The 17,689-nt window shown below is 42.8% G+C and overlaps 3 protein-coding genes across 3 annotated transcripts in view; all 3 read right to left on the bottom strand.

Annotated features, from left to right (window-relative positions):
* LOC135705716 (chitinase-like protein Idgf4) overlaps window positions 1-17,689 on the bottom strand; it is a 300,438-nt gene that overhangs the window by 113,221 nt on the left and 169,528 nt on the right. The gene's annotated exons all lie outside the window — the stretch shown is intronic.
* LOC135705845 (uncharacterized) lies at window positions 2,352-5,405 on the bottom strand. Its single transcript, XM_065227695.1, has 7 exons — window positions 5,243-5,405; window positions 4,456-5,008; window positions 3,940-4,398; window positions 3,459-3,875; window positions 3,077-3,234; window positions 2,857-3,015; window positions 2,352-2,779 (listed from the first exon to the last, which is right to left on the bottom strand). The coding sequence occupies exons 1-7, from the start codon at window positions 5,277-5,279 to the stop codon at window positions 2,682-2,684; spliced, it is 1,881 nt and encodes a 626-aa protein (XP_065083767.1). The 5' UTR covers window positions 5,280-5,405; the 3' UTR covers window positions 2,352-2,681.
* On the bottom strand, window positions 15,848-17,147 carry LOC135705846 (uroporphyrinogen-III synthase-like). Its single transcript, XM_065227697.1, has one exon. It carries the CDS (start codon window positions 17,053-17,055, stop codon window positions 16,297-16,299), a length of 759 nt encoding a protein of 252 aa, XP_065083769.1. The 5' UTR covers window positions 17,056-17,147; the 3' UTR covers window positions 15,848-16,296.

Here is a 17,689-nt window from a genome sequence, read left to right on the forward strand (position 1 = left end):
AGTTTGTAATAATACTTTTAACTATAATTTAAAGGAATCTTGTAGATGAGTCGGAGGAATAAAAACAAGTGTTGTTCGTTCTGCAGTCAACAGAATCTGAGCTCAAGTGCCAGCTCGCTGTGTTTATTTTTATAACACATAAACAAACATTCATTCTTCGAGTGCTACACAGAATCGTTAGCTTATCGTTTTAAGGGTGGTATACACCACACTCGTGAAGAGAGAGAATTTTCTTTCTCAAATTTGAGTTTAGTACTGGGTAAAAAATGTACGGATAACAACTTTTGTTTTATTAACTGTAGCTTGTTTAACAATACATTCCTGTAAAAAGTGAACGACAAAGTTCATGAATGATTTATTTAGGTTGTCGTCAACTTGTTTTGCAATATACATCAAACATGTATTATTTCCACTTTCCCAAATTTCTATATGTGGATTTTTATTACTACCAATGGAACAGCGCCATTTATGTGAAAATAGCCACCATATTGTAAAACGCTGTCCAGACTGAGCAGTTATAACATGTTATAACGGTTGTCGAATAATTGAAACACAGAAACCACCATCAAGATAGCGCTGTAACATGTTATAACTCTGTAGTCTGAACGTACTATAAGAGGAACATTATCCTGATGATGTAAATTCATGTGGGAGTACTCAGAGTTTCGAAAAATTTACTTTTGAATCTTTGTTCACAAAAACAGACTCGTCCCTTTGAAAACGTAATCGAGAATTCAGTACTTCCGATAGCAACATTTTAAATCTCCACCGAAATCACCCGAATACGTCCGCAAACTCAGTCGAAATACACTGAAACTTTCGATGGCAGCTTCTAAAATCGCCACCGAAATCACGCGGAACCTCCTCCGCTGAAACCCACTAGAACTTCCAGTGGCAGTAGTCTTCATCAAAATCGTGTGTAATCTGCTCCATCAAGAGCTTGAGAAAACTCCTCCAAAATCCACAGAAACTTTCGTTGGCTTCATCTAAAATCTTCACCGAAATCATGGGAAGCCTCCTCTGTCGAAAACTTGAGTAAAATCCACTAGAACTTTCGTTGACAGCATCTTAATCATCACCAAAATCGTGTGGAACCTCTGCTAACAACATCGTCAGCAATCTCCGTTAAAATCCACTGGAATTTTGACTGGCAGCATCAGAAATGTCAACCGCAATCAACTCGAACCTCCTTTGTCGATAACGTCATAAACATAAACTGGAACCTACGTTTGTAGCATCCGGAAATGGACTGGGGCCTGCTTCGTCGAGAACGTGAGAACAATTTACTGGAACTTTCGTTGGCATTATCGATAATCTTCACCGGAAATAACTAGAACCTCCTCCGCCACGAAGTACTTTGTGCTATATAAATTGAAATTTTTTTTTTATAGTAAACCGATTCAAGTATTTAATTTTAATGGCTATTTTGGTCTGCATTCAAATAATATTCAGTTAAATACAAAAGATGAAATTTCTCTTTTGAAAGCAACAGAACAGTTTCAAGCAAACAAAATCGTGTTTTTCTATTATATTTAAAAAAAAATCAAATAGTATTTGTTTATTTAAAAAAAAAATCCTTTTCATACTACAAAATTTGACATTCAACAATGTTTGAGCATCCTGTTTTTTGCGTATGCATAGAAGCCCTAATAAAAAAATACCATAAGCGAACGATAACCCAAATAATAGAACTATTTCACAAATGGTTTGGATGATACCCCGAACACGTCGTTAAGCAAAATAACCATAACAATTTTATTAGGGAGGCCATTCTTCCCAACAGCACCCTTGTTACCAACTGGAATAGTATACCTACCTTGCACTGAGCACCCCTTCTGGGGTGAATGTTTGGAATTTAACACTTAAAAAATACATAAGAAATGTGAGGCAATCGAAATCACTCCAATATAATTCCTGCAACGAAGGCATTCCATTCAAGCAGGTTTCGAGTCGATGCGATCACAGAAATGTAATGCCACCAAGAAAATAATAATTAAAATTTGTATCACCTTTATTAAATTGATCCAATTTAAAGGAGATATTTTTCTCCATCTTCATCCTTCGTCACCCGACTTTAATTGCAAATAATTATCATCATTTTACTTTGCATAATTACCCTTCCTTACCTCTGTACACGCTCATTTTCGTTCCTTGTACTCCCTCTGTCAGACAAACATAATCGCAGCATCTCGTTCCAACTTGATGAAGAAATGAAATGTGATGACTGAATTTTTAATCGCACCCTCGACAAGGTTTTCAAGCCGCAACCAATCGTGCCGACAAAGGCAGTGCTTTATAATGAAACGTAGGTTCTCTCCAAGCTCGACTTTGGTGCTGGGTTCAATAAAACGTTTGCTCTGTTTGATTTTATTAATATTTCATACAAAAATGAACAAAATGCTACTGCCACAAATTTCTACCGAAATTGGGATCAACGTGATTCGCATAAGTTAGTTTCATTAAAATTAATTGCTTTGAAAAGTCGCCGCCCCACCCCGTATCGATAATGGCTCCTTCACAGCACGCCACTAAATCCAATCAGCACGAGTTGAACCCATTTTGAGAGTACTCTACTTATATGCATATATTTAATACGATATCCACTTATTGGCTACAGAAAAAGTCTTTAAAATAACAAACCAAACAGTTTTTAATTAACTTGCCAAACGATTTTACGACGATCACTGACCGCCGCCTCTGCCGCCTGGACTGCCCCCGTTGCTGGGCGGTAGAAAGGGATTAACTCTGCTCCTTCTGGGCGATCGAGGTTCCGGTATTTCTGCCGTATCGTCATAAAAACAGAACGAAATTACAAATTAATCCACTTTGGGTGTTTGCCTTCGTGGTGCAGCTTACCATTAAAGTCCATGATACTTGGCGAGTAGTCCAGCGGGGAAAGTGGCTCAAACACCTGTTGCTTTGGTTGATGGTTTCTAGGCGCTGCGGGGTTGCCGTTGAACTTCCTCGGGTCATCCATGTCTTCGGCCCAGGGGTTCATGGTTGAGTTGTCGTAGGCTGGGGAATGGATATTGATTTAAAATTGACGAAATGGAGGTTCTAAAAACGTGGGATTTACCGTATTGAGCTTCCGTAGGACGTTCACTGTAAGGGTCTCCTGATGGGAATAGGGTCGGGACAATCTGGTGCGGCGATGGGAACATGGAAATGTCGTATTCTTTCTTCTTCAGTTCACCGCGGTCTTCGTCCTGGGGTTCTCTGCTTAGCTTGGAAATTCTGTGATAAAAAGTGACATTTGATAAGTAAACGAATGACATGAACTTACCCTTTTTCCCGAGAAACTCAGGGAATTCTACTAAAAGTCTATCATAAATATTGTATAGCAAAGCTACCCTACGTTCCTATCTGCAATTCGTACCTATCTAGAACTCCAGAATTCAAATCGAAACTAAAACACTCTAGAAAACTTTGGCCGAACTGACGATCCATCGATCTCTTACCTTCTATAATCCTTGAAGAAGTCAATCTTCCAGATGCTGTACAGCACAAATATGAATGCCGCCAAGACGCACAAGCTGATGGCAATCCAAATCAGCAGCACCGACGCATTTTCCGGCATCTTGTACACCTCGATGCCCACCTCGGCCAGAGCCATTGCACCGAACTCGTTCCACATCCGCTCTAGATTGTGCTTCGCCAGCTGATACTCCACTTCCGGTTCTTCGGTAGTTGTCAAAGGAATGAACCCCTTTCCCCCTACCAATCGACTCTTGCCATCCAACCCGAGCAGTCCTTCCGATTCTTCCTCGATCACCACGATCGGTCGCAACGGAACGGCAAACTCCAAACTGACGCACTCCTCGTAGCCTGGCCAAGTATCCGGACACTTCTGTGCCAGGATTCGAATGTCGTCGGGCCTACACATCGTACGATATCCGATAAACATTAAATACCTAAGGCTAAGTGTATTTGAAAACTTACCGACACGGCTTGTACTTTAGCTGATGCAGTTCGACAAATGCATTAGATGCGTTCGCTAGGGCCGTCTTCACCAGTGGCCACGTCTCCACCGAAATCATCATGTTTCGACTGATGGACACTTCCTTTCGGATCCACTGTAGCTCCTCCCGTGGAACAATCATCTCCGTAGTGGTCGGAGTGGTAGGAGAGACAACTGTACCGAACGGAGCGTACGTAAGACGGAATCCTTTGTGCGACTGAACTTCAGATTCATCGTGCTGCGATACGAAGTGGATGGAAAAGGTAGTTGTGTGGGGAACGAGAAAGCGCACAGGTGACGAGATCTTCCCCGTCAGAACGGGGCCATTTTCGTACTTATCGGTGACTGATCCTCCCCGGATGAAGAGGAAGTCGAACTCGTGGTCCAGGTCGAGGTCGTGGATGGTAATTTGTACTCCTATGCCTCCGGTAACCGTGTAGCTAGAAGCAACATTCTGTAATATTTGAAAATTCGTTTTAAAATCTTAAGATTCTTACTCTTCAAAACTGTTGACCGAATTGGGATATGGTTCTGGGTAGTTTGGAGATGTCAAAACGATCTCTTCCGGATGCTCCTCAGTGAATGCGGCGAACTTGTTATCTTGCGATTCCGTATCCGGTACATTGTAGATTTTCGGTGCCTTGATCAGCTGGATAGAACTGGACACATCTTCCCCATCACCGCTAGATTCCTCGTCACCACTTGCACCGAAATCAGTCACTTCTTCAGTGCTCTGTTCTCCGCTATCTGTCTCCGTAGAAGGTTCATCCTGTAGTTTACCGTCAACTAGTTCAACAACCGTAGCATTCTCCACTGTATCTACTAGATCATCGAAAGATATTCTCGGCATCGACGGTGGAGCATCGTAGTCATACGCGTAGTCTTCGACCGATTCTGCTGCATCTTCCGAGTCATCATCATTTCCACCATCATCGGGAGGGCAGTTGACGTAATCGTCCACCAGCGAAGGCGTCACGCTTTCACCAACCGACCCACTTCCCTCCTGCAGCAGATCTTGCAGCTCTTGACCGAATGTCAATTGCAACAATACTGTGAAAATATAGATAGGAATAGGATTACCCCAAACAGCTCGCCGTCACTTTATTTGTTTTTCTCCACGTAAATATGCCCAGAAGACTTAATTGTCAACCATTTCAGTGATGATAGCTGCACAACCGGTTATCTTATCTTTTGAGAATTTATACTGAAAAACAGTCACCGCGCGAAACATGCTCATGACACGTCCATTAAGTGTTCAATTGCGACTTGGATGGAAGAGCTCACCTAATATCACCAATCCACTCAGCTTAAAAGCTTTCATTCTAACGTGCTATGGGAACTCAACATTAAATTTAAGGGCAATCTACTAAATCCAATTAAACACAGGATTCTCTAAGGCAGCTTAATCATGATGTATACATTTGTAAGATTTCAAAACAGTTGTTTCACTTAAGACGGTACCCGTGTGACTGACTGAGACTAAACATACGAACCCCTCCTTCCGATCGCTTATATTCGTTATCAACGTTAAAGAACGGTTCTTATCTGATAAGGGGTAAAAGGCGCTATCAATATCAAAATAACTGCAATTTAGGGTACATCCACACGAGATGATGAAATTCCCGCAAAATTGATGCCATTTCTAACTCATTATTCCTTTCTAAGCAGCATTGTTAAATGGTACGGAGTCAATCGTTGATCTCTTCAGAGTATCCCACTTACACCCCAATTATTGAATTATGATGTCTAGCAAACCTGTGGATTTTTCATGTTAGCTTGAGCTTGAGCTTGATTGACCGCCCACGGTTGCTACTCTGTTACTGCCAGATCAGCTGTAATTACACAGAGAACCAATAGACGATGCTTGGGACTAGCAATCATCCTCAATGTGTAAAAACTGGTGATCTTAAATTAGGCAATACCAGCGCCGGCCGCGCCCTAACACAGGTCAAGAAAGGAATGGGAAGGATTGTGTTGACATAACACTCGCTTTGATGGAAGCCGAGAACACCTCTGCACTTCCACGAGGAATCACTGGGATGTTGGATAAGAGGGTTGGGTTTGCAGCAGGGTTCGTTTTGGTAAACGATAAGCTGAATTGATGTCCTAACGATCATATAACGCTTGGGACTAAACCCACGGTCTTCTGCTCAGTAAGCAAAAACGTTTGCCACTAGGCAGACGAGCACCTTTTTAATCACCGAGTTTCTGTTATTACCATGTAGTCCTATTAACAAATAAAACGATTGACGAATCTTGAATGTGGATGGGCCTGAGATTAGACTCATGATGTTCTGCTCAGTAAGCAAAAACGGTTGCTCTAAGGCCACCGAGCCCCTCATATCACATAATATCGTTGCTCAAATTTGTGTATCCATTCAAACCCGGAACCAACGACAACAACGAGTTGCGCAAAATACACGATACACAAGCGATTTTACCATAAATCTCTTTGATATGTAAGGACCTGGGACCGCGTTATTCTGCTCAGTAAGCAGGCCACTGTAACCGACGATCTTTCAAATCCGAAAACTAAAAACTACGAAAAAGTACTTAGGCCTTCATTAAGTTCCACTTTCACGCGACGTTCAATGACAGGGTTCTATCCAGGATTACATCTGAAAAATCCAAATCTGGCCAACGCCCACCTAAACCTGTTCTAATCCACCTGAAATGACTAACGAATGGAAGACTTTGACTACCCAGCCATGCAATAGTCTCATTCCATGCCTTATGACAACTTGATGATTCTATTGCGCTCTTCTTTTGGCACCACCCAGGGGAGACTTGGTCCTGTACCCAATGCTTAACTTATCTCCATTCCACTCAGCTACTCGCAATTTCTTGTGATATAGTGGGCGGAATATTATTATATGAAACAATGCAATGCAGACGTCTTTCCAAATTTGGCAGATCGACAGGTAATCGGTGAGTTACCACGATAGTTGCTTTTCAACAACTCGACAAGGGGAAAAAGGGGAAAATACAGTCAAATACCCATCAATATATGGGTATTTTTGGAATCAGGGTAATGTCTAGAGTCCGGAAATTGATATCCGACGCCATTTTGAAATCGTTAATGCGGCATCGACCGTACTATAGAAATCCGAACCCCATAAACCTCTCATTTTATCTGTCTGTAGGGTCACAGCCCTCGTCGTAGTACTATGGAATCGCACAGCTCTACCAAAGTGGCAACCCTGAAGGAGATGGCAGCACGGGAAGGGGAGAACAAAGATGGACGGAGAGTGAGTAGGTTCACATTGTTGAGGAAACAGAATAAATACAGTGTATCAATTGAATAAATAGTTGTTTTAAATCAAGTCCGAACCCTACACTGTCAAACTTAGTGTAGAACTAGATTTCGACTAGAATGGGGTACGCTCATCGATGTACTTGGGACCGATAGGCTAGTCGAGTGTGGGAAAATTTAAAATCGTTAGTTTCCACCGGTTGGTTCAACTATGTGCCATCATTACATAGAAAAATTGTTTTAAAGTTTTCTGCATCTTTTTCAATTGTTATAATTGTATAAAAATCAAGTTTAGTTTCATATCCATTTTGTGAAAAACTCAGATCCGTGGAATGCAGGACGTCAAGTGAGCGTTTCATGGTTTCATTGCAGTAGTTTAGAAGAGAAAAAAAGAGTGAACACCATCCGAAATGTTTTGTGTTGTGAAAACGGAGGAGCGAACGTGTTCGCAAGGAGCGGGATATTGCAGAGATCACCAGTGCCGAGCCTGGGGGCCACTGCGAGTTCCAGCAGTAGCAGTAAGTCCCAAGGAGAGCTGCCAGGCGATATTCATTCCAGCAGTAGCAAATCTAAAGAACTGCAGCTTGGAAGAACCAACATGACGGAGGTCAGGAGGAAGATCGATGAACTCTATGTGTTCGTAAAGGATAAAAACAACGTACACAAAGAGATCAAGCAACTTGTGACTGGAATCAAATCCGGCATAACAGTGGCAAATCGGTAATTCCAAGAGTGGAGAAAAAGACCCGAAAATGCCGAAAAGGCTCTCCTGGAGGCCAAAGAGAGCATAAGACTGGTTGAAGCTCATGTGAAGCCGAAGGAACCAACAAATCCACGTCCTGAAAAGAGAGATAGGGATACGCCAGGAGACGAGGAGGAGCCCAAAAAGCAGGGACGACGAGGAAGGAATCAAAGAGATGGAAGAAAATGGTGGGTGGCGCAAAGTCGGGAACCAGAAGGCGAGGAAGAAAAAACAGAAGGAAGATGAAGTTAGGAAGAAAGAAGAGGAAGCGAGGAAGAAATAAGAGAAGAAGAAGGAAGACAGGAAGAACAAGGAGCAGCCTTGGTCTCGTAGGGAGAGAAGCAAGGGTGACGCTCTGGTTGTTGAGGCGAAGGACAAAATGTCCTACGCAGCACTCCTCCGGAAAGTGAGAGAGGATCCGGAGTTGAAACAACTAGGCGAAAATGTGGTGAAAACCAGGCGAACCCAGAAAGGCGAGATGCTATTTGAGCTGGAAAGGGATCCTACGGTTAAGAGTGCAGCATTTAAGGAGCTCGTCGAAAAATCTCTTGGCGGGACGGTGAACGTAAGAGCCTTATCCCAGGAGTCAGTGGCCGAGTGCAGGGATCTGGACGAGATCACAACGGAAGACGAGTTGAAAACTGCGCTGAAGGTGCAATGCAGCCTGGGAGACGTACCAATGGCAATTCGGTTGAGAAAGGCGTATGGTGGCACGCAGACGGCGTCGATACGGCTTTCTTCGGACGCAGCTAACGAGCTACTGAAAACAGGCCGAATCAAGGTTGGGTGGTCAGTGTGCCCGTTGAAAGCTGTTCCTCGGGTGTCTAAGAAAATGGAGAGATGCTACAAATGCATGGGCTTCGGTCATCAGGCGAGAAACTGCGAATGCCCTGACAGATCTGATCTGTGCAGGAAATGCGGAGAGAAGGGGTACGTTGCAAAAGACTGTACAAAGCACTCGAGGTGCATGCTCTGCAAAAAAGAGGACGGAAACGGCCACGTGACCGGAAGTTTCAGGTGCCCAGAGTTCATGGTGGGCCAGCAATAATGGAGGTAATAAATCTCAATCATTGCAATACAGCACAGCAACTGTAGTGGCAGTCGACAACGGAAACAAAGTGCGACGTTGCTATCATTGCAGAGCCATATCGAGCTCTTCTTGATAATGGTAACTGGGTGGCGGATAGAGCAGGAATGGAGGCCCTACAAGTCATGGGCAGGTATCCCATTCAACAAGTGGTGGCGGGCTCATACGAAGGTTTCGTGATCGCCAAAATCAATGGAATCTATGTATGTAGATGCTACGCACCCCCGAGATGGACAATTGAGCAGTGCTAGATGCTAGATGGACTCACCGGAGAGATCATTGGACGGAGACCAGTCGTCATCGCAGGAGATTTCAATGCTTGGGCAGTTGATCGGGAGAGTGTGCGAAGAGTACACCTATAGTGACCATCAGGCGATCCGGTACAGTATCGGCGAATGGACACCGGTGGAAATTTGGAGGACGAAAGTAAGCGAGCGGAAGTGGAAGACGAAGGCATTCAATAAGGATCTCTTCATCGAAGCTCTAAGCGTAGACAGCAGCGTTCCGGGGCTAAGCGCGAACGAGTTGGCCAAATCATTAGCAAGGGCATGTGACACAACTATGCCGAGAAAACTGGAGCCAACGAACAGGCGGCGTCCAGCTTACTGGTGGAACGAGGAAATTAGCACCCTCCGTGCTACTTGTCTTCTAGCCAGAAGGTGCGCTCAGAAAGCAAGAACGGAAGCAGATAGAGAGGAGCGCAGAGTGTTCCGAGAGGCCAGGGCTGCACTCAAACGAAAGATAAAACTGAGCAAGCAAATAGTTTCAAGGCGCTGTGCCGCGATGCCGATGCCAACTCCTGGGGGAACGCATACGGAGTTGCGATGGCGAAGGTCCGAGGTCCAACGATGCCGGTTGAAATGTGTCCCAACAAGCAGAAAGTCATCGTGAAGGGACTTTTGCCACAGTATGACTCAACGACTTGGCCACCTACACCATATGGCGAGGAAGATGGAGACAACGTTGAACTAGTCTCTAACGAGGAACTCCTAGCAGCAGCGAAAGGGTTGAAGGCGGATAAAGCTCCCGGCCCGGTTGGAATTCCCAACGTGGCGTTGAACGCGGCGATCCAGACGTTGCCGGACATGTTTAGGATGGTGTTGCAGAAATGTCTGGACGAGGGTCAGTTCCCTGATAGGTGGAAGGTACAAAAGCTTGTGCAGTTGCCGAAGCCCGGAAAACCGCCGGGGGATCCTGTATCGTATCGGCTAATATGCTTGCTGGATACTGTCGGAAAGCTCTTGGAGAGGATCATCCAGAACAGGCTGATGCAATGCACGGAGAGTGAACACGGATTGTCGGAAAGGCAGTTCGGATTCCGTGAGGGGAGTTCGACGGTGGATGCATTTCGGACATTGACAGAGTCGAAAAAACTTCCAAACAGAAACGGAGAGGAAACCGATACTGCGCCGTGATTACGATTGATGTGAAGAATGCATTCAATAGCGCCAGCTGGGAGACCATCGCCAAGGCGCTCCATAGAATGAGGGTTCCAGACTACCTCTGCAGCATTCTAAGTAGTAACTTCAACCGGGTCCTGGTCTACGAGACAGACACGGGGTAGAAATCGCTTAGAATCACGGCGGGAGTTCCACAAGGCTCCATGCTAGGTCCCACGCTGTGGAACGGAATGTACAATAGCGTGCTGACGCTCAAGCTGCCCAAGGGAGTTAAGATCGTTGGCTTTGCGGACGATGTCGTCTTGACGGTAACCGGTAAGACGCTGGAAGAAGTGGAAATGCTGGCGGCCGCGGCGATAGATACGATTGGTAACTGGATGCAAGGAGCGAAGCTGCAGATAGCCCACCACAAAACAGAAGTGATGTGGGTCAGTAACTGCAAAGCAGTGCAGCGGGCAGAAATCACCGCTAAACTTCAACAGCCACATCGAGTATGCTTACGAGAAGGCGGCGAAGCCCAAGTAACAATTGTGGTTTTATGAGGGTTCTGTAGACCATGATTTAGACTTGTAGAATGCTTTCAAACCTCTATAAAACTTGCAATGTTACTTGGGAGTTCATCAACGCAATAGCCAGAATCATGCCGAACAATTCTGGTCCAAGCAGCAGCAAGACCCAACAAACAATCGTCTATTGAAGAAACGACTTCTTGGCCTTTTTTATTCAACTGCATGCTTAATAGTACTTGTACTATTTTTAATAATAACTTCTGTTCAGGCTTTGTTTACACAAATCTGGAGAATTTATTCAACCTCAACATTGAACTACTGGTGTTGTATAAGGTATGTCGAGAAGCTTTTATTCGACTTATATGAGTTGTAATAGAGTTTATACGATAACATTTTTGATTATTCAGCGTTTATTAGACATCACTGAGGCTTCCTTAAAACAGTGATGCTCTGTATACGCTTGATTGAAGCTCTATACTACATGTGAAGTAACGTTTAATTAGACATTATAATACATTTATTAAACGATTATTCAACTGTGGGACAATTAACCCGAAAATAATAGGACAGAGGACAGGGACAGGGGAAGGGTGTGTGTGTGTGTGTTTCCTTAAGTGTATTGAATTTCAATATTTCTGACGTGGGCTTGCACCACACAGATATTAGAAAATTTATTAAATACTTATACATGCCGCCGTTGTATGGGATTTGAACCATGTACCTTCCGATCACCAGCCGATTGCTTTGTCATCTGAGCTATCCTAGAATTCATCATATGGGCAACTCAATAATCTATAAAAGCTTGCATGAAAGTAAATACTTATCAGCACTCGCGATCGCAACTCTAGCTCCTTCAAGGCCCTGTGGGAATGATTAATTCATTCATCGTTGTTTTAAATGAGACCAATGTTGTCTCTTCACATCTTCAAGTCGAAAGAAAGGATGCTCGGTTATATTTTAAACTAGATCAATGCATTCATTATCGTGAGTCATGTGATCGATATTACTATTTAAATTAATTATGTTCTACACAAATAAAAAAAAAGGTTGACCTTGGATTTGAACTCACGACCTTCTAAATTGGAAAGCGGAAACGGTAACCACTACTCTACTGATTTCGCCTTGTTGTAAGATTGAATCAGTTTTGTCGAATAATGAATCTAATACATAAACGACGCATTTACAAATCATGTGATTACAACATGGACGCATAGTGGTATAAGAGCTATTATGCTGACTGTATTCACCTTTATTCAGCAATATTTTAAAGTAATGCAATGAAATCTAATAAAGGAGCTGGAGAACATTTATTAGACGTCTAATAAAGCATGTTATTAAATCAATTGAAAACAGTCGAATTAAAGTGTCAATGTATGTACAAATTACACTTATCCAGTTTGTTATTAGATCGAACTTCTGGCGTTGAATTAGGAAGACATTCAACACTTTTACAGCTTTTAATAAGTAAATTAATCAGATCAGAGTGGAACAATGGGCTTTTTCAGCACATAATTCGACAACTCTTTTTATTCAGCATTGTACACTGTTATACAGCATTTATTCAATATATATGCTTATTTGTGACTTTGAATTGTTTGTTGGGTGGTATAAGAGCTATTTTGCTGAGTGTGTTCACCTTTATACAGCAATATTGTAAAACAATGCAATGAAATCTAATAATGGAGCTAGAAAACATTTATAAGACGTTTAATAAAGCATTTTATTCAATCAATTGACAACAGTCGAATAAAAGCGACAATGTATGTGCAAATTACACTTATTCAGTTGGTTATTCGATCAACCTTCTGGTTCTGAATAAGGAAGACAGTCAACGTTTATAAAGCTTTTAATAAGGAAATTAATCATATCAGAGCAAACGGTGGAATAAAAGCGCATCTATCGATCTCAATGAGCTTTTTTCAGCACATAATTCGACATCCTGTTTTATTCAGCATTATACACTGTTATACAGCATTTATTCAATGTGTATGCTTATTTGTGACTTTGAATTGTTAGTTGGGGAGGCGTCTTCTAGCTAGTGTGTCCTCATCGATAGTAAGGTACGGAGGTCCAGCTGAAGTGCTGAAAACGAAGGAAATTGAGCAGTAGGTTCCGGCTCATGGCCATGCGAGTCGTGAGTGCTAACAGAACCATTTAGATGGAGGCAGTATGCGTTATCGCCGGTATGATCCCAATCGGCATCACCTTGATGGAGGACTACGAGTGCTATATGACGAGAGAAACCAGAGGAGTACGAAAAATTGTGAGAACGGTGTCGATGGCTAAAGGGTGATACGGTCAAAATTTGGTCAAGGGAAAACGCGTGTAAATCGGTGAAATCGTTTATTTAAAAAATCAAATTAAATTTCTTTTTCAAGTTCAATTAGTATAAAATTCAAGAAAAATATTCAGTTAGGCTTCCGCTTTTCCAAATCCGAATTGCCGGGCCTTACGCTTGACCCCTGCCATCAGATTTTGTACAGCCACCTTGTTCACCTTCTTCGCCGCAGAAAGCCAGTTTGCCTTGAACTGCTGCTCGCCCTTAGCAGTTTTTTGGTCTTCTTTAGGTTCCGCTTGACAATAGCCCAGTATTTCTCAATTGGGCGGAGCTCTGGCGTGTTGGGAGGGTTCTTGTCCTTGGGAACCACCTGCACGTTGTTGGCGGCGTACCACTCCATGGCCTTTTTACCGTAATGGCAAGATGCCAAATCCGGCCAAAACAGTACGGAACAACCGTGTTTCTTCAGGAAAGGCAGCAGACGTTTATTCAAACACTCTTTCACGTAAATTTCTTGGTTGACAGTCCCGGAAGCTATGAAAATGCTGCTTTTCAAGCCACAGGTACAGATGGCTTGCCAAACCAGATATTTCGTTGCGAACTTTGACAGTTTCATGTGCTTGAAAACATCTGCTACCTTTCCCCTTCCTTTTGCCGTATAAAACTCCTGTCCCGGAAGCTGCTTGTAGTCGGCTTTGACGCAGGTTTCGTCGTCCATTACCACGCAGTCAAACTTCGTCAGCATCGTCGTGTACAGCCTCCGGGATCGCGCTTTGGCCGTCGTATTTTATTTATCATCGCGATTTGGAGTCACTACCTTCTTGTAAGTCGATAGTCCGGCTCGTTTTTTGGCTCGATGCACGGTTGTAGACGATACACCCAGCTTATTTGCGGCATCTCGGAGAGAGAGGTTAGGGTTTCGCTTGAAACTACCGGCAACTCTCTTTGTCGTCTCAGCGGCTTCCGGTTTTCGATTTCCCCCCGATCCAGACTTCCTGGCTGTCGACAAACGTTCCCCAAACACTTTAATTACATTTGTAACGGTTGATTTGGCAACGTTTAGCGATTTTGCCAACTTTGCGTGCGAGTAGCTCGGATTTTCGCGATGCGCGAGCAAAATTTTGATACGCTGCTCTTCTTGCTTGGACGGCATTTTGACAACTGAAGAGTGAATTCCAAAATCAAAATAGGAGCAACATTCTACACACACACACCTTCAAAATGAGGGGTGTTCAGGTTTTTTAAATGCAAAATTGAAAGAAATACGTCAAGTTGATATTGACCAAATTTTGACCGTATCACCCTTTAAGTGGCAGCAAGAGTGGGATGCAGCAGAGAACGGTAGATGAACACACAGGCTAATACCGATTCTTTCGACCTGGGTGAACAAGAAGCATGGAGAAGTCAATTTCCATTTGACGCAGTTCCTGTCTGGTGATGGCTGCTTCAGGAAGTACCTGAATCGGTTCGGACACACAATGTCACCCTTCTGTCCGGAGTGTGGGAATGTGGAAGAATCACTAAAGCAGGTGGTCTTTGAATGTCCTACATTTGATGCTGTGCGAGAGGAGATGCTCGCCCTTAGTGTCGAAAGGAGGGCACCTTTAACGCCGTCAGCAGAGCAGTAACGCAAATCATGTCAGCGCTGCAGCGAAAATGGCGAGAGGACCAGCTAGAAAGTAGTGCGAAGTTAAAGCCGAAGCCGAGAGAACTCTCCGTCAGTGTAGGCTTAATCCACCACCGGGCTTAACCGAGTAGAACGCGACGGTGGGAGCTAAATGGCTCACAAATTGGAGAGACGATCAGCGAACTGGAAGCGCCAATTAGCTGAGGTAAAGTGAGGTGCGTAATGCACGGCCCCCTGCGAAGTAATACGACAAGTGGTTCTGGAGGAAAAGGGCAAGGCGTCCAAGGAGGTTTTAGTGCGGTAAGAATCCCACACACCGTTTCACCACGCCTGTGCGCCCAGTCGTCAAGCGGTGGCAGGATGGCCTTTTGAAGGCTTCCTCCTTGCAAAAAAAAAACACACACACACACTGAATTTTCAAACACCATATCAAGTGTTATACAAAATATTTTGCTACAACAGATAGAAAATGCTATTGACGATAAAAACGATAAGAGATAAAAATCGTGGTACATGCCTAATGAGATCAACCCAAATTTGAGTTCAGTTTACTCATAATTGCAAAAAGTGCAAGAACTCAACGATGAATAAATTTACCTCATGTTTTCCTGTGGAAAACCTAAATAATCTGCCGAAAATGAGGAAAATTTACTTCCCAAGAATCGACTCCAATTTACGAAAATTTTACTCAGGCAAGGAGTAGTACCAATAGACTGAGAGAATCCAATTTGTACTTTTGTCATATTCGGGAATTTTTTCCTGGATAAACATTTACTAAGATTTACTCATTGCTCAGTTCCTGCACTTTTTGCGATTTATGAATAAACTGAATTCAAATTTGGGTTGATCTCATTGGGCGTGTATTATTGTTTAAAAAACAAAACAATAAATCAAAACGCAGTAGTTCTAGTTAACAGTTTTATTTTTGTGTTAGGAATAACAACTTAAAAAGTATCCTTTTACTGTAATATGAAGAATTAATAGTCCTGTAATTGAAAGCGAAAAATGTATTATAAAAATATTAAAACTCAAAATAAAAACAAACATCATCCAGCTATAAAACAAAATATGATGCGTGCGATTGACTTAGCAGAGGATATAGCCTAAAATGGAACACGAAACACAACTGACGTTAATAGAAATATAAGGAATGACGATCCTTTAGTTTGCTAGTTTCCAACAACTATTCTTTGACTTTCAATATCATTATGCGTAACAACTTTTGTTCTAGATTAAACCTTAGACGGCATTAACTGTATGACACCAACTGTTCTGTTTTCTAGAACTATACCAACAACTTGACTCTATTTTATTTGCTTTGCTTTGCAATGTCTTCCCCAGTCTAAATAATTTGACTTGTAACACTTAGGTTTTGTATTTCTTTCGAGTATCGTAATTAATAACAATCCAAAACGCCTACAAACAGACTACTCAAAACTCGGTTAGGTGTCTAGTAAAGCACTAACAACATACTCGGGCGAGGGTTTCTCCGCCGTCCGATGCACCGTGTAACCTTTGTTCTCGATTGCTTTTTTCGTGCTCGGTCCGATGGCTACGATCCGACAGGCACCGACGTCCAGCTTGTGTCGCTCAAAGACACTAGCGCAATAGTTAATTCCTGAGGGACTGAAAAAGAGCAGATACTCCGGTCGAGCAGTGGCCGCCCGAAACAGATCCAACAGATTCCGTTCCAGATCCTGGTGCGGCACGGTTTCGTATACTTCGACACAATCCAGAGAATAACCATACTCGGACAGTTTGTTCTGGAGTACGTCTTGCTTGAGATTCCCGCAAGGGAACAGGAACGGGAGCGTCACTGTTTTGTTGTAAAGATCCGTTTTGATGAAATCCGCTAAATCGCTTGCATTTCCGGAATGCTGTCCTTTGGTGTCCAGGTCGAGTGAGCGCTGAATGAGTTCCGAGCTAGTTTCACCGACCGAATAGTTTTCCAGTGGTTTCCAGTCGTCTTTCAAGCGGTTCCCTTCAAGGGCATCCCGGACGGCCGTGATGGCTCGCGGACTGGTGAATATTAGACCAGAATACTTGTACGGGGACAACAATCGGTCCCGTAGGATGTCCAGGTTTTTAAAACAAAAATCCAACGTTGGCACAAATATCGGCTCGAAGCCGTGTTTTTCTAGCAGAGCCAAGTAGGTTTCACTGTTTTCACTCTCGGATTTAAGGATTATCACTTTCTTCATGGCTTGGTTGAAATTGTACGGCAAGAAACGGTTGTAAATTTATATAAAATTAAATTTGGTGATTGAGATCAGAGCACTTTTGCTGTTATCGATGTTTTTTGTTTTTATTTTCTGGTGCACTTTCTGTCTCTCGCTCTCTGTCCGCCAGCTGTCAAACGACGTGTTTCACTTGCTGCACAGTTTTTGTTTGAATCTCATGTCTAGATGGCAGGTAAGTAGAAAATGAGATTTGACCGCTTGGACCCAATAGCGCTGCATCGATGAATAAAATAAGGATTGTTTCCGAAAACAAATAAAGACGCATACAAACAATTGGTTTTCCCAAGGTAATTTCCATATGAACATCAAATGGTTTGTGCAAAGTCAGTTTCTTACTAAATGAGTTAAAATTTTGGGAGGCTAATCGGAACCCAATTCGGAACTTTAATAAGTATTATTTTCGAGGGGCACGCCGTTCCAGATATAAGTGCAATATGCGGTATTTAAAATACATCATAGTAATTTAAATACTTTGAAAACAGTAATAATTTGAATTTAAATACTTTTAGCGGTATTGAAAGTTATTTACTATAATTTATGTAATGACAAATAATTTAACTATTTTGAAATATAATTATATATAAAATTTTGTTAG

The sequence above is a fragment of the Ochlerotatus camptorhynchus genome, unplaced genomic scaffold, assembly GCF_037179485.1.
Source record: "Ochlerotatus camptorhynchus isolate MF236.1 unplaced genomic scaffold, CSIRO-AGI_Acam_v1.1 ptg000274l, whole genome shotgun sequence".
In the NCBI taxonomy this organism is placed as follows: domain Eukaryota; kingdom Metazoa; phylum Arthropoda; class Insecta; order Diptera; family Culicidae; genus Ochlerotatus; species Ochlerotatus camptorhynchus.